Source organism: Lithobates pipiens, unplaced genomic scaffold (genome assembly GCF_037356315.1).
Source record: "Lithobates pipiens isolate NorthernLeopardFrog02 unplaced genomic scaffold, aLitPip1_a1.2 Scaffold_23, whole genome shotgun sequence".
NCBI classification, from domain to species: domain Eukaryota; kingdom Metazoa; phylum Chordata; class Amphibia; order Anura; family Ranidae; genus Lithobates; species Lithobates pipiens.
Window position 1 is genome coordinate 201764696 of NW_027507785.1, and position 25495 is coordinate 201790190.

General features: G+C 40.7%; 1 protein-coding gene across 4 annotated transcripts in view; it reads left to right on the forward strand.

Annotated features, from left to right (window-relative positions):
• VAV3 (vav guanine nucleotide exchange factor 3) overlaps window positions 1-25495 on the forward strand; it is a 318799-nt gene that overhangs the window by 181916 nt on the left and 111388 nt on the right. For all 4 annotated transcript variants that reach the window (XM_077452774.1, XM_077452773.1, XM_077452776.1 and 1 more), the window contains exons 13-15: window positions 9957-10042; window positions 10424-10556; window positions 11967-12076. In XM_077452774.1, the coding sequence (XP_077308900.1) occupies window positions 9957-10042; window positions 10424-10556; window positions 11967-12076 (329 nt within the window). The remainder of the gene's footprint in view (window positions 1-9956; window positions 10043-10423; window positions 10557-11966; window positions 12077-25495) is intronic.

The window sequence follows — 25495 nt, forward strand, 5'->3', positions numbered from 1 at the left end:
TCCTGCAGACCTGTCAGTGTATCTGTTTGCTCGTACCTCATACAGGCAAGCAGATACTCACTGACAGGAAGAATGATTGAACAGCACAGTGGTAGGTTATTGAGAACTACAAGCCAGCAACCGCAAAGGCTGTCGGGACTTGTAGTTTCCCATTCACTGCCCCACATGGCCATAGTTTCAAACAGTGACAGCAGGTGCCTGGAGAAGATGCTCGCCCGCTGTCACTGGGGAGTGGGGAGAGAGGCCGCAGCTGCTGGAACATGTTACATGTTCCACCCTAAATAGGGTTGAAATATGTAACATATTCCAAAAGGTGAACTCCTTGAACCCAACCAGAAGCTCTGGTGCAATATGAAGCTACAATTGTACAATCAGGTTGATTCACTAAAACTGGGGAGTGCAAAATGTGGTTCAGCTGTGCAGGATAGCCAATCCGCTTCTAACTTTAACTTGTTCAATTGAGCTTTGTCAATAAAACCTGGAAACTGATTGGTTTCTATGTAGAGCTTCACCTGACTTCAATCCCGTTGTGTTTTGTTCTAGATTATCCTTTGGTTACAAAGAAAAAAACCTTCTCTATAAAATGTTGACTATAACTTTACTCAGGCCACTTGTTCAGTAGCATGAAAGTGAAACTTTATTTTTCTAGAAACCACTAAAAAGACATACAAGTGAAAGCAAGAAGGGCAAAATACTAAACACATAGAAACAAAACACAGTTTGACTGTTGTATAGGAACAGAATGGCAATAAGGTAGGACAAAGTGAAAAATAATACAGTCGATGTACACAATATAAAGTCCAATTCCAGGAGTTAGACAAATTCTAGCCTTGCATTGTCCCACCCTCCAGCACTACAAGGGCTAACTGCTCACTGAGTCTAGGTCTGCTCTTGTAGGCTGCCCTTATACATGCAACCTCTCTACGGCATTTTGCCCAGATCGCACACCTGTCTCCCTTAATGGACAATGCAGGGTTAATAACCCTTCATTGTTCCGAATGAGGCTAAGGGACTGCCCATAGCTAAGGATGTAAGAGGGATTGGAGGAGAGCTCCTCTATGTCAGAATACACAGATCAGCACTGCAGCCAGTTGGCAGTGCTGATCAAATGAAAAAAATTCCAACATTCCTGTTTGAAAAAGCTAATCGTTAGATTGACATCTCTCTAGTGGAAACGGCCATAGCTGGATCAAAATTCAGCCTGTCCCTTCTGAACAGGCCAAATTTTGATCCATCTATGGCCAGTTTAAGGTAAGTTCAGCTCCCCCTAGACCTAACAAGAATTTGACCCTTGTAGTGTGTAGAGGACCTCATTGCAAGGGTAGATTCTTATAGATGGGCTTTAAGGCTTTTATAGTGACAAAGATAATTGACATACTACTAAGAACAAAAGAGGAAGTGCATAATTGCAGATTTATCCTTCAAGCTTGCAATAAGCCTGCATTTGATCTTGGAGCTCTCCAGTAATCCCCTAATAACCTATTTAGTCAATACATGTACTCTGTAAGTTGTAAAGGGCAAATATTATCTTTATGCAGCCTAACAGGAGCTTGGAAAGTTCGCTAAATTGTAAAAAAATAAATAAAATAAACCTAAACTTGTAGCCGAGGAGCAGAATCCAAATGTCATTTATGCCAACGGCATCGAGTCTTGTGTTTTGTCCTTAAAATATGATAAACAGAGGGACATTCAATTCACCTTGTTCTAATTCTCAGTTTTTTAATAGAACAAGCTGAATTTCTTTGCTGAAGGTGCAATATCTGTAACATCCATAGGAGGGCAGGATGAGATCACTCATTAATTGGTGTTGAAATTTACAGACGCCAGATGAATCTTGATAGGAATGCATTATACCTTATCTCAGTTATAATTTTTAGTGATTGTTCTATTGCTAGAAAGCATTTCATATTTTGAATACTGTTTTATGCCTTATACAGCAGATGTACATTTTTATTTGCAACATATTTGCTCTATTTTTTTTTCTTTTAATTAGGATAAGGTTCAAACCACACAAAACTCATATATCAGTTTTTCATGGATGCTGAACCAATCAAACCTACCAGACAGGTTTATATATCTGTTAGGGACTGTGTTGATGAGATCTCTGCATTCGTTTTTGGGTTTGCATTCTAGCTGTGGCCGTATAAGGGGTTTAAACTCTTATGAGTTTATTTCTAATTTATATTTATATTTGTGAAGCATGCAATAGAAGGTACTGGGAATCACAAGGTTGGGTGAGAACCAAATCTCCTGAGGCCTCATGAACACTGATGCTGCAAAACAGACTCTCCTCTATGTTATCTTATCGGTACATGTACACAGGTTCTCGTTTATAGTCATTTCTAGGCAGTTGAGTTTAGAGGCCTTTTTTGGAAAGCAAAATAATGAGATCAGACGCTGAGTTTAGGGGCATTTCAAGCGCCAATTGCTTCTAAACATGGTGACTTGTGTTTGGCATCGTTTCGTTTACAGGGTTTTTTTATTTTTAGTTATTTTGAAAAAAACACATTTTTTTTTCAAACGCTTCTAAACGCAAACACGGCAAAACTCCACTAAATGCGGAATGTAAATGCGGCAAAACGGACAGTTTAAACGTGGCTTACTATCTGTCCGGTGTACATTAAGCCTCAAGCCTTGTACACACCATCGGCCTTTCCATCAACAAAACCGTAGAATTTTGTGCGAAGGGCATTGGCCCAAATTTGTCTTGCATACACACGACCACACAATTGTTGGGCAACAATCACAAACATTGACGTACTAGTGACGTACTACATGGTTTTTCATCACTTTAGCACCACCCTTTGGGCTCCTTCTGCAAATTTTATGAAGTTTGGTGAGTGTTGATTTGCGCTTTTCATTTTGCGGTTTCAGTTTGTTTCTGAATGGCCGTTCCTCAACCAGAGATGTTGCGGAATCGGAGGAGATAACGTGTTATTTATTATTGGCCTTGGAGTTATTGCTTTGACATTATTTTTTTGGTTGAATAATGATTTTATTTGTTATATTTTCTATATTTTTGAATGCATAGAATGCACTTTTTGGTTAAGTTCTATTGGCAGATAGCGTGTCTAATTTTATTTGTTTCCTTTTTTTAATGCACAATAAAAAAATGGTGTAGAATAACACTCGGCTGTGTGTTTTACTTCAAATGATAGTTTGGGAGTAGGCAGTTACATTTAAAAAAAAAAATGTAAAATTGACAAGGGACACCAACATAGTTGTATCTTTAATCTTAAAAACTATGGGATAATGGTGTTGTGGTAACTTGCCCAAAAAAAAAGCATAATAATATTATTCTTGACATCACTAGAAAAAAAAAGCCTTTGAAAATTAGTTTGCAATAATTCCATCAGTATCACCAGCAAAGCAGCTTAATTATTATCCCATTAAAGAAGAAGAGAATTGTGCGCTGCATTTTGAGATTTCATAATTTGCCACGTCACAAATGTTAATTCTCCATTACGAATGCTAGTTTACAAGACCGAAAACGTCTGACAACAGACATTTGTTAGCGTAAAATTTGAAAACCTGCGATGCAACATTTGTCCGCGGAAAATCCGACAATTGTCCGATGGAGCATATACACAGTCGTAATTTCGGCCAACAGCCGCTCATCACACAATTCTCTGAGGAAAATCTGATCGTGTGTACGAGGCTTCAGTGGAATGGAAAAAAAAATTGTGAATTCTAGTAGTGATCTCATGGTGGTAGGATTCTAGACATATAAAAACCCAGAGGCAGAGTTAGCTTGGCATGCTGCGCCTGTAACATCATTTTGCAACTGTAACTTGCATCAGTAAACCCTGTAATATCATTTTGGGTGGACTGGCCTTTTAAAGGTGTGTAGCACCAAAATTTGGAAAATAATGGAATGCCTTGTGAGACCTGAACGTAACGATTGTTACAAAAAAATGTATTTCCAAAAAATAACTTTGTAATACAAGGAAGTTTGTACTTCCCTAATGTTGTACATGTATATGTATGTCATCTTGGCCGACTTTGTGCTTATAAAGTGGGAATTTAATGGACTCTATTATGTTCTTGGATTATTTGCAAGTTAGCGGAGTTAATAGATCAAGCAATGTCAATGTGAAGGAGTCATGAAAGGGCTGGAAAGAGTTAGAAGGATTTTAGCAGGGGCCTACAAGGTTGGCAGCCAAAAACTAGCTTATGAAAATGCTCAAAGTCAGGTTTCAGAGGGGACTGTTATCTTTTCAGGGGTGAAATAGGACTGTCAGAATGATTTTGAAGGTGAAGGTTTCACTTCGACAGACAGGGATAGAAAGTCTTAGAGTACAGATGCTTCCGAACTCATCAAACTCAGATTTTGATCATATGAAGAAAGGCAATACAACGTAGTCATTGCAGTTCTGTCAACTTTTAAGTATAGCTAGAAAATATGTTTAGCGTAAGAGTGCAGTTCTTTTTTTTATTGAGAAATGTACAATATAAAATACTACTAAAATATAGTATTGTATAGTATGTATTTCAGGCAAGGCTGGGTGAGGCTGATATGGTAATATGGCTCAAATCCATGTCTGATTTTATCAATTTTGACTCGTAATGTCTTGAACTAAGTTCAGTTCTATCTTCCTTTGCTGGGTGTCGGTCTTTCATCTACAAAAACTACAGCAGAGGGAGAAAGAGGAGCGTTGGATCAGAGGCACACAAAACAGAAGCATGCTTTTTTCAGTCCTGGATATTATTGTCACTGGGCATTAGTATAAAAACAGCTGAAAATATTGTTGAATGTCTTAGATGTCCAACCTAATAAATGATGCCTGCCTGTAAGGAACCTGCCTTCCCAAAAAGAAGATTTCTCTTCTCTACGTGTTCTGTCTGGCCTCTGTTTTGTCTCATCTGTTAGGAGAAGCCTTCTATGAGGGCACAGACAACAATAATACATTTATAGTCATTCTAAGCCTTTCAAACTCTATCCAGTAAATAAAAAAAACGTTTTCATGGGAATTTGGCATTAAAGAATATGTAAACCCTCACCTTGTAAAACAACCCATTCAATTTAAAATATAAATTAAATGCAAAACATTTGTATGTAGATATAAAAAAAACATTATAAATACTCCCCCCCACCCTTATTTTTAATTTTTATCTGTGATCACAAAATCTGTTCTCAGCTGGTTAGGGAGCACAGTGAAGAGAAACAGCAGTGCACTGAACTTCCCAGTGAAAGACTGTGCAGGGGGGCGTCAGCAGAAGCCTGATCATTGGAGGAGAGCACATTGATTTCCCAGCACAAATAAAGAACTTACCATGGTGTGTTCTCCTGCTTAGCGTTGTCAGTTTTTAATAGGAAAGTAGGGGGGCTGGCAGGAAGACTAGGGATGTCATACAAAGGAAGCAATACATAGAAAACAGGATACTTTTTCATACAAGTACATGGTACAGCAGGCACATATCAGGAATATGAAATGTTGGGTTTACATACAGTTAGGTCCATATATATTTGGACACAGGCACAGTTTTCATACTTTTGGCTCTTTAAGGCACCAGAATAAAATGAAAACAAAACAATCCAAAAAATTTAGAAGTGCAGACTTTCAGCTTTAATTCAAGGGGTTGAGCATTAATATCAAATACAAATTTCAGGAACTGCAACCATTTTTATACACTGTTCCTCCCCCATTGTCAAATGTAATTGGACAAATGAATATAGTCAGAAACAAAATGTTTATTTTTAATATTTTGTTGAGGATCCTTTACTGGCAATGACTGCCTGAAGTCTGGAACCCATGGACATTACCAAAGACTGTGTTTCCTCCTTTTGTATGCTTTGCCAGGCTCTAACTGCAGTTGTCTTCAGTTGTTCTTTGTTTGTGGGTCTTTCTGCCTTTAGTTTTGCTTTCAGCAAGTGAAATACATGCTCAATTGGGTTGAGATCAGGTGATTGACTCGGCCATTGCAGAATATTCCACTTCTTTTCCTTCAAAAGCTCCTGGTTTGCTTTTACAGTGTGTTTTGGACCATTGCCCATCTGTACTGTGAAGCATCCAATCAACTTTGCTGCATTTGGCTGAATCTGGGCTGACAGTATATCGCTAAACACTGCAGAATTCATCCGGCTGCTTCTGTCTCCTGTCACATCAATAAACACCAATGGCCCAATGCCACTGAAAGCCATGCATGCTCATGCCATCACATTGCCTCCACCATGTTTTACAGATGATGTGTGCTTTGGGCCATGAGCTGTTCCAAGCCTTCTCCGCACTTTATTCTTCCCCTCATTCTGGTACAGATTAAGCTTAGTTTTATCTGTCCAAAGAATGCTTTTCCGGAACTGGTGTGGCTCTTTAATTTTTTTTTGGCAAAGTCTAATCTGGCTTTTCTATTCTTCAGGCTTAGGAATGGTTTGCACCTTGTGGTGAACCCTCTGTATTTGCTCTCATAAAGTCTTCTCTTGATTGTAGACTATGACAATGATCCATCCACCTCCTGTAGGGTGTCCTTCACTTGTCTGGATGTTGCAAATGAGTTTTTCTTTACCATACAGAGGATCTAGCAATCATCCACCACTGTTGTCGTCTGTGGACGCCCAGGCCTTTTTATGTTGCTGAGCTCACCAGTGCATTCTTATTTCTCCAGAATGCACCAAACTGTTGATTTGGCCACTCCTAATGTTGCTGCTATCTCTCTGATGGATTTGTTTCATTTTTGAAGCCTTGCAATGGCCTGTTTCACGTGCATGGATTGCTCCTTTGAAAGCATGATGTAGGTTCACAGCAATAAATTCCAAATGCAAATACCACACTTGTGATCACTGCTTCCTGATGTCGTCTTCCAGATACACTGCTTAAGAGATTTTAAGAACCTGCATTGGCGTCCATAATGCATTTTGACAACTTTAATTGTTGACACATGGTCATTTTATAGCCATATTTTCTGGCTTTAATACCGCTTAACAGCTACTTCCTCAATTTATTGGTGTTGTGATCACTATGCAGTGTTAATCAGGAGTTTTTCATCTCTATGTTTTGGATTCCATCTTCTTTTCAAGTCAAGTTGTACCCAGCAGTGAAGCTATTTTCTTCTCTCATCAGATGTAGATTGTCTTCCACAAGGAACTGAGGAAAGGACAAGTTCCTGAAACGTGTTGGGCGTAATTTCCATCTAGGAGACAATACTTATTTGTACATTCTGATGTTCTTAAATAGTCAAATCGCAATTTCTATGAGATATTGGCTTTTTCTAATATTCAATAAATTACAATTTGTTATAAATCAATATTCGGTTTTGTACCATTACTCAGTTGCACTTAAAATCCCATTCCTCCTTGGGGGACCCTTTCTCATATATTATTGTATGGGATGGTGGCAACAAATTAGTCCGCTTATGGTGAAATACATTCTTTTGAAAGGGGGGGGGGGGGGGTTATTATTCTTAAGAGCTATAATTCCTAAACCCTTTCTCCGATCTGGATGTACATACCCTCAAATTAAACCTGAGAGTGTGCACTTTCAGCCCATATCCATTATATAACTATAACTTGAATATGCATTGGTAAATACCTGAAAAAAATAAAATTGTGCCTGTGTCCAAATATATATGGACCTAACATTTACCTGAACACAACCCAACCATTTTAATCTACCCCTCCATGAAACCCTTCCATTTAACAGTCAATCAGACCCTAAAGCAGACACGTAAAGCATAACTCTAGGCCAAAGAATAAATATTATTAGACCAGTAAACGTGGAAATAAACAGCTTTTGCTTCAATACTTGAGAAATGAGACAGACCGCTGCTCCAGGTGAGTATAATAATCCACCAAAAAGGAAGGGCTGGGTGCTAGCCCCGACTCGCAAACCTGAACATGTAGACCAAGTGAGAAAAATTAGCTGCACACCAACATCCATCCAACAGGTTTATTGAAAGACTGCCTTCAGGACTAAAACAGTGGACCAAGTGGTGACGACGTTTCACACATACATTATGCTTCTTCAAAACCCAAGCTTTTAGGATTTGAAGAAGCACAGTGTATGTGTGAAACGTCGTTACCCCTTAGTCCGTTGTTTTAGTCCTGAAAGCAGTCTTTCAAAAAAACTGTTGGACGGATGTTTGTGTGCAGTTAAATTTTCTCACTTGGTCTACTTCAGTACTTGCTTTGAATCTAGAGCTGACCTCCATGGTAATTTTTTTTCTCCACTAGATATCACTAGTATTCTTGCTACCTATTGCTAAAGCTGAGTCCTAACAATTAGTCAGTAACATGAAGAAGGAGTATTAGTAGAAAGTAAAAATATGTTTTAACTCCCCAGGGGATCTAGTGCAAGGATCACTTGGTCCCATTCCATTCCATGCTGTCATTGCTGTACAGCATGGTCTTACAGCTTGCCCCTATTGTTCAACAACATTGCTAGCAAGGAGATGGAAGTTTTAGTGACAGTGCTAGTCTCTGCCAGCAGGGGACGCTAGATAGAAGAACTGCCATTCACCACAGCAGGAGTGAGTCTTCTATACCGAATTCTTGTATAAAAGATTTACCCCCGCTTTAGCAAAGAAGATTGTTTTAGCAAAAAAAAAAAAGAGCATTGCTGGGACTTGTAGTTTCTCACAGTAATAGCCATTCACTCTGTTTTAGTTTACAAGGACAAGATCGGTGTCTGTGCAGTACTTGACATGCTTTTCAAGTAGAGTGCAACAGTCTCCACTACAGTTCTTGTGTGTGTTCTGTTTAATGCACCTGTGATCAGGTAATCCAGAACAACTATTTTTCTGGATTCGTTTATCATAGGCACATTGCCCAGAATAGGAAATGCAAAGCACGGGAGAGGGAGGGGGCGGGGTCTCCAGTGCTGGCTGCACCTCCGCCACAAACTCACCAATAATTTTGGTTTCAGCTTGGGATGGAGCAGCAGCCAGTATAAACATAAAAATATGCTATTATCTCCTAACAACAACACAGACCCAAACGGGACCCAGTGCTTCATGCATTAGGTCCCCTGGAGGGTTAGAACATTATTTGTAATTTCTAGTGGTAATTCTTCTTTAACTACTTCAGCCCCAGAATGATTTAACAGTAGATCTCTGTCATGTCACTAGGCAGAACGGGGAATCGCCTTGTTTACATAGGCAGTTCCCTGGTCTGCCTCTCCTCACTACGATTTCGGGTCACCCGCGGACATCGAGCCCACAGACGTGCGCACTACACTTCTTGCACGGATTGACGTACAAGTATGTAAATTCACGCAGGAGAGCCGACCTACCGCAGTATTGCTGGTTGGCTAGTGGTTAAACACTAACCGTTTTAATGTCAACTGCCTAACTCTTGGCTCTATCCTAAATCCCCATACACACCGACTGAATGCCGGCCGACCTTGGCCGGTTCAATAAAAACCGTCTGACATTCGGTCCATGCATATGGCAGCCTGTCAGACAGGAGCCGGAAATCCAGCAGCCAAGCGGCTCCCGATCAGCGCTCTTAGCCAATGGCTGAGAGCGCGGAGCAGAGCATTCTGGCGTGGGGCCATACCCCTGTTAGAACACAACAGATCAGCGGGGGGAGATCACTGTACTAACATTGGATCGTTAGTACAGTGTCTCCAAAACTAATAGTGTGTACTAGGCTTAACACTTTGCCTGATGATTAATTAACCTCTGCGAGACCTTCCTTGCCTTATTGGGTGACGAAAATATGTGCACCAAGAGCTTTTAGATCTGAGTCAAGATCTCAGTGCTGATAATTAATGTATAGAGTTTCTACAGCAGAGAATTTAGAAAGAGGGAATTGGAGGTGAACGGTATTGCCATATCATTCTAAACTCATTCACCAAAAATCTGTATGAGTTCTCAGTTCTCCAAACTGCATTGCCAAGATTGTATACATATTCCATACTTACATTTGACCTTTTACATGTGGTTGGACAATTCAACACCTTTGCCATTCTCGGTATATTATATACATTTTATTTTATTGACATATGTACTTTTATCTATAGAATCAGCCCTTAATACAGTACGGAAGACCGAAGGTGGACTGCGAGATAAAGTTTAGCACACTGGATAAACGCACAAAGCAGGACAGGTAAAAGATAATTTATGTGAATGCCTTGTTCCTTTAAAAAAAGCAATTAAGTAACAATTTAACATGATTACATGGTCAAAGGTTAGTTAAAATTAGGAATATTTTGACCCACTGACAGTTATACCTTAATGACTAACAGATATGTCTAACATCAATGACATGTTTGCTTGGTGAGCGTATTGAATACAGCAACCCAGTGACAGTGATATGTTTACTAAGCTACAAGGTCAGGCCCACATGGGGATAAAGTGACCATTGACATGTTTGCTGGGTCACACAGTCACCCCTAAAGAGAACGCAAATGGCTTGGTAAAATCAATGTAATTTTCTGAGTATTGAATCCACATAATGCTGATGTGTGAATTTTATATTCTTTTAAAGGTATATATTCCTGTTTGATTTGGCCGTTATTGTGTGCAAAAGAAGAGGGGACAACTATGAAATGAAGGACATAATTGATCTTCAAAAGTACAAAGTAACCAATAATCCAACTACTGACAAGGAGAACAGAAAGGTACATTATGGAAGGGATGAGTGGTCTATAGAAAGAGAACATAGCAGAAGAAATGGGGCTTAAAATGAACTTGAATTTCTCTGGAAACATATTTTATGTTAGCAGAAGAGCCTTATGGAAAAGGGGGAAGGTTGGTTAAAAATTGGAAGAATGTATATGTCAGGATAAGGTATTAGAGTACTAGCTAGTTCGGTCCAATTACCAGTAAATGTCTGTGGGTTGTTGTTATTGGCAACTATACTTTTTTGGTCAGTTTTACTTATTTTTTGAGGCTATATTTAGATATGCGTGTTGTGGGTACCATGCAATAAAACACGATAAAAAGTTCTACCACAAGGCATTCTGCCATGATATACTTTATAACCTTTGCATCCTTGTCCCTCCAACAAAGCTAGTGTCGTTGGAGAATGTTGTCTCCACAGATGGTGTGTTTTTTACAAACACATAGCACATGGTATTTTTCTAGATTAAAGTGGTTTACAAGCTTCATGATGCCAGTGCACTCTGAGTTTCTGTTATTTGATCCACCCATGTAAGCCAGTTGGCAAAGCATTTTGTTAGCATTTCAAAGCTAGGTTTACCTTATGCAAAAACATTATAATATATGGGCATATATTTGCAGAAAAAAATGTGCATTTATTATTATTTTTTTACAAATAAGCCTGCAAATCATTGCAACCATGATCACAGAGTGCAACGCTAGGCTCCAGCAGACTCTTTCAGTTGAAGAGTGAGAGGAAGTGTTACTTGAAAACTGGACTACTACTAGTGATCATCACACTTGTGTTCAATTGAGAGCTACAAGAGTTTCTGCAACGGTGGCAGACAGGACTAGTAGTTTATTCATTTACAGATCTCTTTGAATTAATAATGCAGGTGTGCGGGTGGAGCCAATTATGAAAGGACTCTCCTCATTAATAGCACTCTTTCGCAGGTTTCTTGAGATTTTTGAGATTTCTGTATGTCCAAGAATGTGCTGGAGGGGTCAGTCAGATTAGGAATGATAAATGAAGGGTACATTTTTATACAAGGGGTGATAATATTTTAGACAGTGTGAAGAGTGTATACTGTGCCCACATTACTATGGTTTATTTTTCGAAACATATTGGGGGTATTTACTAAAACCAGAGCATGCAAAATCTGGTGCAGTTATCAATAGTAACCGACCAGCTTACAGATTTTATTTTCAAAGCTTAACTTAATTGAACAGTCTGAAGTTAGAAGCTGATTGATGGCCATGCACAGCTTCACCAGATTCTGAGTGTTCCCGTTTTAGTAAATATCTCCCATTATTTTCCTTTTAGGATCCTATTTTTTTTTATTGATTTTTGTTTTCCTGTATTTGTAATATCAGTATGATCCTATAATTGTCAGACATTTTAAATGTATATTCTATACCTTTTTTTGCAGTGGTCTTATGGCTTTTATCTTACACATATCCAAGGGCAAAATGGCTTTGAATTTTATTGTAAGACCAGAGACCTGAAAAAGAGACTGCTGGAACAGTTTGCAATGGCCCTGTAAGTTTTTGAATAGAATGTATTGTGTGTATTAGATCTCCTTGCATTTTTTAAAGTAAAAGCTGCCGTGCTATTATTATGACCTCCAGGTCCCTAAACATGAATGGTCAAATTGTGAGACGATAGGGGAAGAGGCAGGAGAAAGGCCTTTATTGCTGGCCTGCCAGAACTTTCATAAAAGCAGGTGTTCACTTCTATCTTCAGTAAGACTTGATTGACAGTGGCAGAGTCTGCTGATGCCCCATAGACATTAAAATTGTCTCTCTATCCAGTTAAAAACTATCTGCATTTTTACACAATGCACTGCTACTTACCTCAAGGCATTGTTGTGGTGTCAGCAATGGCACATAGAAAGCAATTGTCGACATGTGCAGTTTAACGCTTATGTTCCTTGGCAGGGCCGGTGCTACAACTAGGCAGCCGCCTAGGGTGCACTGCTGCCTAGGGCACCCGCCCACTGGTGTTCCTACTCTATTCTCTCTGCAGCAAGCAACTAAGTCCCAGCATCAGCAGGCAGCCTCTGTGCAGAGTGTCAGAAGCGTAGTGGCGATGGAGGATTGTGTCTGTGTCCCAACTCCCGAATGTATGGAAGCAAGCAAACATTTATTGATGGGCGCTGGTGGGCTGCATTGATGGGCACTGGTGGGCTGCAATGATGAGCACTGATGAGCACTGGTGGGCTGCATTGATGGGCGCTGGTGGGCTTCATTGGTGGGCACTGGTGAGGCTGCATTTGATGGGCGCTGGTGAAGCTGCATTTGATGGGCACTGATGAGGCTGCATTTGATGGGTGCTGGTGAACTGCATTTGATGGGTGCTTCATTAACCCCCCTGGCAGTATTCCCGAGTCTGGTTGGGGGTGAAAATTTAGTACCATTAGCGGTAACCCCAAGCCAGACTCAGGATCGCATTGCTGGATCCAGGAAGAGCTTAGTTACCTTGTCCCCTGGATCCAGCAACGTCCCCCCGCTGTACGAGCGAGCCGTCCTCCGCTCGATCTATAACATCGCCGGGCTCCGTTCCCTGCAAGCGTTGCGACGCATGGGGGCGGTGGACGGTGCCAAATTCAAAAAGTTATTATTTCACATCCCCTTTGCCCCTAGTGGTCTTCCCAGTGCCCTGCATGCAGTTTTATAATATACAAACTGTTCTTTCTGCCTGGAAACTGGAGATTGTCCATAGCAACCAAAACTGTCCCTTTACATCAAAAGTGGTTTTAGACCAGCTAGAAAACAGCGATAATAAATTGGAATCACTTGCAGAATTGAGTGACAGCGATTTGTGGGGAGATCCGTCATCAAATACTGAAAAGTAATGACAGTGACAATTCTGCAACTGAGCAAATTTCAGTGTTTTTGATTTGATTACATTATTGAATCATTTTTATTATTATTATTATATTATTATTTGGTATAATTATTTATAGTTATTTATTATATTATAATTTATGATTTAATTTTTCAAACTTTATCATACCCGGGATGTCTACTAGACAGATTTAGGTGAGTTATTTCTAAGAATTACAGGTCTACAATATAAAACGCCAAATTTTCATGCAAAATAATTGTACCGCTTCAGCACCTAAAATCTGATATAATCATACTGCCAGGGAGGTTAAAAAGGTAGGGTATACATGGGCAAGGCAAAGGGGGTGAAGTCAGGGGTGGAGCCAGGGGGGGGCAAAATGAGGTTTCGCCTAGGGCAGGGGTCCCAATCTGGCGGCCCTCCAGCTGTTGCGAAACAACAAGTTCCATCATGCCTCTGCCTGTAGGAGTCATGCTTGTAACTGTCATGCCTCATGGGATTTGTAGTTTTTCAGCAGCTGGAGGGCCGCCAGTTTGAGACCCCTGACCTAGGGTTTCAAAAATCCTTACACCAGCCCTATTCCTTGGACAAAGCTGCTTTAAAATGTAAATAAATATTTATTCCAGATACATGCATCTAGTATAAGGAAACTGATAAAACGCAATAGGCAACAAGTCTGTATTTCCTTGATTATTTCATCTACTTTTTATGACTAGGCCCTCATATGTTAGCACACTTAAATACCTCTCAATTAAAATGGCTTACCTAGTTCTACATATGGTAATAAATGCTACATCAAAGTACCCCCCCCCCCCCCATGTGATATGGGGGTTTAGCTCAAGTGCAGCGCTTATCATGAACTTCATACCAGCCAGTGAAGTAGATTTCAGGAAGTTCTTGCCTATTTTTATTTAAAAATAACCATTTTTTACATGAGGGCTCCCACACAGGGATTCTAGCATCAACTGCCTCCTGGCTATAAAGGAGCCCACCTCAGGCTACATGGCTTTCAGCTAATAAAACTGAGTTTCAGTCTAGAACACACAGATGCTCAAAAGCTGCTTCTACATCCTCGCTGTGTCTATGCACACACTGCTTCCTGGTAGCACAATGGTCTCCTTGCCAGGATGGAGCCCTGAACTTTAGTCAGCATTCATGTTAAAAGGGATATGCACGCCGGCACAATCAGGATGCTGTTTGCCAGCAAACCATAGACTTAGGGCTTGAGGCTTCATCCCTGTTATTACTCTACAAAATCTCTGGGCTCTAGAACCTGTACTAGAATTTACAAATCCTGGAGAAAAACAAAAGAACATGTTCCTCTGCTCTAAACAAACATCCTGGATCCTCACAACCTGCACGAGTGAGAACCCTGGGTAACACCTAGCCCTTTTGATATTGTGACATAGTTCTGTCTTGTCACACACACCGTAAATGTTGAGATGTCACAAGGTGAAAGAAAGGTGCTGATTTCTTGGTTAACAAACAATATTTCAGGACCTTACAACATAGTTTTATTAGAAAATAACATTGTTTTAAGTCAGATTTGTGTTGTGGTAATGCGCATTAGGCACTTTGGTGCACTGCAGTGTTAGTTATTAGAATAGCACCCCAACACATCTTTTAACACCTGCATTGCAACACACCATAATGTACAGTACTGCACTATTGTATGTTGCGATTCACTACATTGCTAAAATTAACACATTTACCTTTTTTGGTGGGATTCGTTGCATTAGCAAGCTCACTGCCTTACTGCAACACGTCAACACATGTAACACACCACAAAGATGTAAATGGCTTCTAAATTAAGAAATGTACCCATAATAACTTAATAAAAAATTAAAAAGGAAAAGGAATATAGTCGTTAATAGCAGCAGCTAGTTGCCATAACCCCAGTATCCTTATCTTTAGCGGGTGGTCCGCTTTCAGATAAAAGTGGCCTCTGCAGCGGATTCACCGCAAGATCACGTTTATCAGCATCAGGAGAGGGGTTCCCCCCTCCCGTCTCATTCTGGTTCCCCCCGCCGCTTACCGGAACCTGCGTCCTCTGTGGTATGGAGCTGATTGAGGGGACAATGGCCCCCACCCAGCTCCATACCAATGGAGGGCAGAAGCAACGTCAAAACGTCACTTCCGCTCATAGCTCTTAAAGCAACATTTTTTTTTTATTTATTTATTGCATTTTAGTGCAAATATGAGATCTGAGGTCTTTTTGACCCCAGATCTCATATTTAAGAGGTCCGGTCATGCTTTTTTTCTATTACAATGGATGTTTACATTCCTTGTAACAGGAATAAAAGTGACACATTTTTTTTTTTAAAAGAACAGTGTTAAAATAAAAAATAAAAGTTAAAATAAATAAGACTTTTTTTTTTTAAACTCGCCCCGTCCTGCTGAGCTTGTGTGCAGAAGCGAATTCATATGTGAGCAGCACCCGCATATGAAAACGGTGTTCAAACCACACATGTGAGGTATTACCATGAGCGTTAGAGCGAGAGCAATAATTCTAGCCCTAGACCTCCTCTGTAACTCAAAATATGCAACCTGTAGATTTTTTTTCAAGAATCACTTATGGAGATTTTTAAAGGTAAAAGTTTATTGCCATTCCACGAGCATGCACAATTTTTGAAACGTGACATGTTGGGTATCAATTTACTCAGGGTAACATTATCTTTCAGAATATAAAGATATTTATATATATAAAATGTGTGGGGGTTCTAAGTAATTTTTTTTAAATACGATTTTATTGAAAGATATTACACACAGAGTAAAATTTCAATAGTATCAGAATTTTCGTACAGGGAAAAGCAACTATAAAAGAATATCCAAGTGCATAGCAGTTATAATGTAGTTCACGGGAGATAGTAATTAGAAAGGTTCACCTTAAAAGGGGGGGGGGGGGTAACTGGATGGATCTGGGGTGGAGGGTTCCTATATTTACCAAAGGAATACCAATAAATGAACTAGAAAAGTATGGGGAGGGGGAGGAGAAAAGAGGAAAGGAGGTAGGGGAAAGGGATGAGCACCAAGTTCCTGTTGGAGAGGTATCTTGGGGGTAGCTTCGTATAGACATTGAAATAGAAGGAAGGGTTGGTTTGAGAGAGATGATCTTGTGCGATTGATTGTGACTCGTCGCAGAGCAATGTCTTTACTTTGTAAAATGATTTTAACTTGTAAACAACAAGTTTGAAATATAGGCCCGGTCTTAAAGTGGTTAAAGGATGTGAATGTTAACTTGAATAACTGAGGCATTATTATGGCCCCAAAAGATGCGTATTATGTTCCACAACACCAACCTGTAGTCCACTGGTACCTGAAAATAGGGAAAAAACTAAAATATCAACATCATTGTCACCATCATCAGTATCCCCTTTTTACAGAAACCTTCATGCATACTCTGACACATATGGACACTCACACACATATGTTTAACTACTGCTACTCAATGCTTGCTTTGGTGCAGTATTGTACGATTTACTGTATGCATTCCAAACCTAATAAAATAAAGCTGTATCTTTTACTCTACAGTAGATAAATATTGAAAGCTGTAATTTAAATGTGGACAAAGATGAAGGTATAAATTAATCTGTGTTGTAATTTTGCATGTACAGTATAAACATAAATTAGCCTAAATGTGGATGACCTAATTTAAATTGAAATATCGCTGTATGTTTTGCTAATCTACAGTAGATAAATATTGAAAGCAACAATATAAATGTAGACAAAGATTAAGATATAATTTAATGTGTGTAGTAAATGTATGAAAATAAATGAGTCTAAATCATTGTGGATGATCCTGTTTAATTCACCCAACCTTGATATAGTACAGTACAAGTGTGTCACAATCAGAGACATAGACTCTGCTGCTCACTGTGTCTGCGAGTAGGTCAGGGTAGGGGGTAATAAGACGATCAACAAAAAAACAAAATTTAACCACTTTCAGACCGGACCATTTTGCTGGCTTAAGACCAGACCACTTTTTGCGATTCGGCACTGCGTCGCTTTAACTGAAAATTGCGCGGTCGTGCGGCGTGGCTCCCAAACAAAATTGACGTCCTTTTTTCCCCACAAATAGAGCTTTCTTTTGGTGGTATTTGATCACCCCTGCGGTTTTTATTTTTTGCGCTATAAACAATAATAGAGCGACAATTTTGAAAAACGCATTATTTTTTACTTTTTGTTATAATAAATATCCCCCAAATATATATATATAAAAAAAAATTTCCCTCAGTTTGGGCCGATACATATTTTTCTACATATTTTTGGTAAAAAAAATAAAAAAAAAATCGAAATAAGCGATTGTTGATTGGTTTGCGAAAAGTTATAGCGTTTACAAAATAGGGGATAGTTTTATGGCATTTTTATGAATAATTTTTTTTTACTAGTAATGGCGGTGATCAACGATTTTTATTGTGACTGCGACATTAAGGTGGACACATCAGACATTTTTGGGACCATTGTCATTTATACAGCAATCAGCGCTATACAAATGCACTGATTCCTGTGTAAATGACACTGGCAGTGAAGGGGTTAACCAGGGGGTGGCAGTGTAGGGGTTAAGTGTTCCTAGGGGCGTGTTACTAACTGTGGGGGGCTGGGCTTTGTGTTAGTGAACACTGATCTCTGCTCCAATCACATGGAGCAGAGATCAGGGTCACTTGTTGCTAGGCAGAATGGGGAGTTGCTGTTTACAACGGCATCTCCCCGTTCAGCCGCCCCGTGAGACGAACGCGGGTATCCCAACGGCGATTGAGTCCGCAGCACCCGCGGCCTAACTCACGGGGGTCCCGACCAGCACGTGAGCGCGCCGCCGTTGGCACACACGCGATGGCAGGGCAGCATATAAAAATGGACGTACCTGTACGCCAATATGCCTGCCTGTACCATTCTGCCGACGTACATCGGCGTGCGCCGGTCGGGAACTGGTTAAAGATACAGAAACACAAAAGGGAAGATTTACTAAAACTGGAGAGTGACAAATCTGGTGTAGCTCTGCAGAGCAATCAATCAGCTTCCAGGTTTTATTATCAAAGCTTAATCGAACTAGCTGAAGCTAGAGGAGGATTGGTTACTATACCCAGCAGCACCAGATTCTGTGTGCTCCAGTTTTAGTAAATCTCCCCACAAAGAGTCATTATTTGAGAAATGTTATAGTAGACACAGTGAGGAGAGCTGGACTGCTTGGTGTCTTGTGGTTTATGACGTGAGGCATTTGAAAACTGGTAGACAGCTTAGTCCCAGGGACCCCTTTAGTCTCAGAGTCCATGTGGAATCACACAAATAAATTTGAAGATAAATAGTTGGAAGACAAATAGGTTCTGAGGACTGTGTCTACTATTCCAGCCCTGATAAAGAGGGATACCTGTAGCCCTGAATTGTGTTGAAACATCTAGTTGAACACAAATACAGCCTATTCTGGGCTTATACAAGTGGATTGGCACCATTATCTTATATATTCTTTGCTCAGGAACTGTCACAGGCATGATGGGAAATAGTATGATGTCATGTGTGCGCTCTGCCCAACAGAAAGTTCATGGAAGCAGCGGCATAAGGGACTAAATAATGATAAGTGTTTATGAACTGATTAGAAAGCAGTCATTCCTTAGGCAGTACTAATGAGTACTGATTTTATGCTTTAAGAAAGAAGCGTTAGTACTATTTTAACCCATATCGTTTTTATATGTTTATTGTATTATCTTGTCTTTTAAGTCAAGTGGTCCCTTTGAGGCCTTGACCACCTCTGATCCCCGTTTTCATTTTTTAAGTCTACATCAATATAATATTCCTTCAACAATAATAAAAAATGTCTAGTATGATTTCTCAGCTTAAAATACACTTTTGTGGTCTTATCTTTTATGATCCTCATTGGATGTGCAGTATCTCAAATTCAGACTATTTTTTAGAACCAAATAAATGCACTTGCATACAGAGGAAAACAAACCTCATGAATAAAATAATGGTTCTTTAGGGGAGGACGTGAAATGAATTTTACACTCGTAAGGCAGACAGGTAGCGCTTATCTGTCAGTAAACTCTGGCAAATTGGGTTGGCATTCATGATTTCCCTTCAGTTTTACTGCTTTTTTGTTGTGGATTATGTTTACTATAGAACATTCTTTGATTTTATATTGTGAGCAAAAAGGTTAAAATGCCAGATCACCTAAAATAGATATAATTGTGGGTAGATTCTGGCAGGTTAAATAATTCATAGCTCTATTGTATTGTTTGAGTAATCTAGGTGTAAGAGTCACTGCCCTCTGTCTTGCAGAAAAGTCTCACTCCTGTTGCTGCACACAGATGAGAAGGCCTAAAAATTCTCATGCAGAGCAGATATCTCAGAAAGGCCCGACCATTGGTGATTGTAGCATGCAGAATGTGTATACCCTTTGCAGTACTGCTGAGTACATCCCACAGTGTTGTGAAACATGCTTCTGGTGGAGACAATAAGTGATTGTCTGGACAAACATTGCCCAGGTATGGTGCACCTTTGTCGACATCAGGAAACCGGTCCAGGGGGATGATGTGCATCCACTACTGAAGCAAGTGCATGTAAACAGGAAGCAGATAACATAGGCTCAATAAAGGATGCAAAAATTACATACAATTTTTTTTTAAATAAACAGTGCTTTTAAAAATTGAATATAATCCAGTTGGAGTTTAGATCTGTTTTAAAAGGGCAGGCTTTGACACAGTCCTCAGTTAAAGTGATACTAAACACACACTGTGTAAATTGCATTGTCCCTTCTATTTCTGTATATGGGATGGCACTGTAATTATTTTAATAAAACAACTCTTTCCCAGCCTGTCTGCAGAGAAACATATGCAAGAGGAGCTTCTAGTTCTCTGCTGCTGGTCACATGTTAAAAAAAAAAAGAAAAAAAAACAGCCTTTGGAATACATAGTGAAAATAAATAATATCAATAAATTGTTTGGCATACAAATATCTATTTGAAATCAAATCTTTATTATTTTGTGTAAAAAACATGGGGTGGGCAGATTTCTTCCAGTCACAGGCTATGTCATGCCTCTACAGCCTGTGCCTTAGAATACGAGGGAGGTGAAGCCACCATTAATCTGCATGTAATATCCCACCCCCATTGTGTTTAGCTGGTTAGTGGGCATGGACGAAGAGGGAGGAAGTGGGCTGTGATTTACCACTGTGTATATGCCCACATGTGTGACTCTATAGTCACATGGGCTGCTCAGGTGTGATAAGGAGGAAATTCTCAGCATATAAACTCACTGAAAACCAAGCATGTGCAGAGTTACCATTACAGCTGTAAAATCCCTAGCTGAATTGGGGATATAGACAGAAGGGGGAGATAGAGGGCAGTAGGGTCAACCAGGATATTTGCAGAATACAGAAAACAAATCTCAGTGACTGAGTATGAACAGAATGTAATACACTATTTATTGATAGTTTCTTATGATGTGGGTTTAGTGACACTTTAGACACACTGGGGCGTTTTTCAGGCGCTTTAGCGTTAAATAAAGCGCCTGTAAAGCACTTGAAAGAAGCCGCAACTGCAATCCCAATGTAAAAGCCCAAGTGCTTTCACACTGAGGCGCTGCGCTGGCAGGGCGGCAAAAAAAGTCCTGCAAGCAGCTTCTTCGAAGCGCCCCCTTCCCATTGAAATCAATGGGAAGTGCCTGAAAAACGCCTGAAAAGCGTCTGAAAAACGATTTTGGCAGCAGCGTTTTGTGGGCGCTTTTAACCCTTTATTTGGCCACTAGCAGGGGTTAAAAGCGCCCCTGCTAGTTTAAGCGGCGCCTTACGAGTGTTTTTCAGGCACTGACATTGTGAAAGGGCTCTTAGGCCCCTTTCACACTGGGGCGGTTTTCAGACGTTACAGCGCTAAAAATAGCGCCTGTGTAGCGCCTGAAAAAACCGGCCCCTTTCACTCCAGTGTGAAAGCCAGAGGGCTTTCACACTGGAGCGGTGCGCTGGCAGGACAGTGAAAAAAGTCCTGCTAGCCGCATCTTTGGAGCGGTGAAGGAGCGGTGTATTCACCGCTCCTAAACCGCTCCTACCCATTGAAATCAATGGGACAGCGCGGCAATACCGCTTTGCGGGCGTTTTTAACCCTTTTTCGGTTGCTAGCGGGGGTTAAAACCACCCCGCTAGTGCCCGCAGACCGCCGCTAAAACGACAGTAAAGCGATGCTAAAAATAGCAGCGTTTTACCGCCGACGGCCGCACCTCCCCAGTGTGAAAGGGGCCTTAAAGCACTTGGGCTTTCACATTGGGATTGCAGATAAGGCTTCTTTCAAGCGCTTCACAGGCGCTTTTTTTTTTAACGCTAAAGCGCTTGAAAAACGCCTGAAAAACGCCCCAGTGTGAAAGGGGTCTTAAGGCTTCAGTACCTAGCCTGTCACTAACTTATACTATACTATACTTGTATACTATACTATATACTTGTTCTAGTTCCGTGTGTCATTGGTTTTGGACGAAGCCAGGATAAGATCGACAGTCTTGGGGACTAAATTTTTATAAATAATCTAGCAATGGCAGCACCCAATGCCAATTGGGTGCTGCCAGGGAGCTGACAATCTAGTTAAAACACCACAAAAAACAATGCATTGTTTTTTGTGGTGTTTTAACTAGATTGGCAACTGTATAAAGAAGCTCCTATATATGGAGAGATCCATGTGCCATTTATATCATTTTGGAAAAATAGGAATGTCAGCTCCCTTGATTATATCCTCACGGGTTTCTTTTCATTGGTTATGTTAATATACAGTTATTGTAAATATGCATATGTTTTTGACATCAGCTGCACACATAATAATTTAATAAAACATTTTTTTTTTTTAACAGTTGTGCATAGAAGAAACGATTCATAAGACAATAGAAACAAAGACCTTTATTTGGTTAACAGCATCAATCAAAATTAAATATAAACAGAAATGCCAGTACATTAGGGAATAAAAAAAAAAAAAGGCTCTCGCACAAAAGAAGTAATAATCTGTTCAGCTGGTTATAGCCAATATAAAACTGTACTAGAGGTGCTATAAAGATTAATAAAACACAATGTATATATTGCTTTTACAAAAGGAAAATACAAAAAATATATTGATGGAAGTTAACCAAACGGCTTTCAAATGTGATCTTTAGATGTCCTATTTTCCATTTACTGCAGTCAGTTGGAAGAAATTAAAAAGCTCTCACATACAATAAAGTAATAGAAATACATTAAAGAGACAGTAATTCTTGAACAGAGTATATAAAACGTGCTGCAAAAATATATTCAGATGTGTCTGGAAAAATACAAGTTAAAACTGTCTGCTATTTTGAAGACACCTTGTCAGGCCCTCCTAGACTAAATTGGGTGAATATGTTAACCGCTTCCCGACCGCCTCACGCCGATATACGTCGGCAGAAGGGTGCGTACAGGCAAAAATCGCATACCTGTACGTTGCCCTTTAAGAAGTGGCGGGGGCGCGCACGGGTGCCGCTGGCGGAGCGCTCGTGGAAAGCTCCGGGAGTCCGGTCGCGGGTCCTGCCGACTCGATCGCTGTAGGAATACAGTAAAAAATAATGTGTTTTTTTCAAAATTTAGGCTTTTTTTATGTTTATAGCGCAAAAAATAAAAACCGCAGAGGTGATCAAATACCACCAAAAGAAAGCTCTATTTGTGGGAAATAAAGGACGTCAATTTTGTTTGGGTACAACGTCGCACGACCACGCAAGTCAGTTAAAGCAACGCAGTGCTGAATCGCAAAAAGTGCTCTGGTCAGGAAGGGGGTAAATACTTCCAGGGCTGAAGTGGTTAAACTGGACCTATTGTCATCTAGCACTATTCTATCCGCCTTACTTATAGTAACTGTATAAATGAAAACAGAAGGCACAAAATACTTTGGCAACAGAAGCTGCGACTTTGCAATTCCAGGGAGACTGAACGCAGCCTGTTGAATACACACTGTAGAAAAGAAAAATACTGCGCTTTTAATAGAAAAATTTATTAATTAATAACTAAGTATAGAGCAGCAACTAATATGTGGTTGGGATACATACCAAAAAAATAATGTCAAAGCAATAACTCCAAGGCCAATAATAAATAACACGTTATCTCCTCCGATTCCGCAACATGTCTGGTTGGCAAACGGCCATTCAGAAACAAACTGAAAAGCGCAAAATGAAAAGCGCAAAATGAAAAGCACGAATCAACACTCAAACTTCTACTAACACGAAATTATCAGAAGGAGCCCAAAGGGTGGCTCTAAAGATCTGAAAAACCACATAGTACGTCAGTACGTTCGTAATTGTTGGCCAACAATTGTGTGGCTGTGTGTATGCAAGACAAGTTTGGGCCCACGCCCTTCGGACAAAATTACACGGTTTTGTTGGACAACAATCCGATCGTGTGTACGAGGCATAAGTATCGTTTCCCTGAACTTCTGTTCTTCACAGGAAAGAGAGAACAGTGGACAGTGCGGGTCTAATGCCAATGTTAGCTTAGAAAAAGGGAGGGAGGGGCAGGGAGGAGCAGAGGTATGCCTTATCATCTTAGACTATGAGGCTGTGTATTTATGTTGATGTACACAATGTAGGAAGACATAGTTCCTGCATGCAAGGGTGGCTCTATAGCAGGGGTCTCAAACTTGCGGCCCTCCAGCTGTTGCAAAACTACAAGTCCCATCATGCTTTTGCCTGTGGTAGTCATGCTTATAACTGTTAGCCTTGCAATGCCTCATGGGACTTGTAGTTTTGCAACAGCTGGAGGGCCACCAGTTTGAGATCCCTGCTCTATAGGATGCTTCAGAAGAAAGGAGTCACCCTGGGGCAGCGGGCATGGCACCAGTTGGAACATAGGCAAGGATTAAAAGAAAAAGAACCTGCATACGAAGTGATTATATCATCTGCTGAAAGTTCTTTAACCACTTGAGACCCGCGCTATAGCTGAAGGATCTCCTTTTCCGGGACTACGTCTATTGACGTAGTCCCGTGCACGAGCGGCCTGTGGCCTGAGGGGCGCGCGCGGCGCGCTCTGTGATCGGCGAGTCTATGAGACTCGCCTGATCACCGATCAGAGCAAGGGGTCGATCCCGACCCCTTATCACGTGGTCAGCCAATGACAGCTGATCATGTGATATAACGGAGCCGGTAATCGGCTATTATTCCTCCTCACGCTGACAGCGCGAGGAGAAAAAAAAGAGCCGATCACGGCCAGCCCTGCCAGTGCCCACCTGCCCCCTGCCAGTGCCCACCTGCCCCCTCATCAATAAAGATGATTAAAAAATAAGTGCCCCCCGTCAGTGCCACCCAGCAGTGCCCACAGTGCCACCCAGCAGTGCCCACAGTCTGCCTCAACAAAGGTGCTGCACCCCAGTGCCACATATCCGTGCCCATCAGTGTCATCTACCAGTGCCCATCAGTGCAGCCCATCAGTGCCCAGCAGTGCCACCTATCAGAGCCACCTATCAGTGCCACCTATCAGTGCCCATCAGTCCCATCTATCAGTGGTACCTATCAGTGCCCCTTAGTGCCACCCATCCGTGCCACCCATCTGTGCCACCCATCCGTGCCCATCTTATCTGTGCCCATCTTATCTGTGCCCATCTTATCTGTGCCGCCTTATCTGTGCCCATCTGTGCCGCCTTATCTGTGCCTATTAGTGCCGCCTTAACTATGCCCACCAGTGCAGCCTATCAGTGCCCACCAGTGCAGCCTATCAGTGCCGCCTATCAGTGCCGCCTCATCAGCGCACTTCAATGAAGGAGAAAAATGACCTGTTTGCAAAATTTTATAACAAACTATTAAACATGATTTTTTTTTTTTTTTTGCATCTTTTTTTGTTTGTTTAGCAAAAAATAAAACTCCCAGCTGTAATTAAATATCACCAAAAGATAGCTCTATTTGTGGGAAAAAAATGATAAAAATTTCATTTGGGTACAGTGTTGTATGCCCGCGCAATTGTCATTCAAAGTGCATCAGCGCTGAAAGCTGAAAATTGGTCTGGGACTGAGGGGGGTTTAAGTGCCCAGTAAGCAAGTGGTTAAAAATGAGGGTTTGATAGCACTTTACCATGATTTTCTTTGTGGAAAGACTATCCAAGCTCTATCTGTATATGGCTGCTTCTGTCTGGTTACATTATTTATTATCATGGTATCTT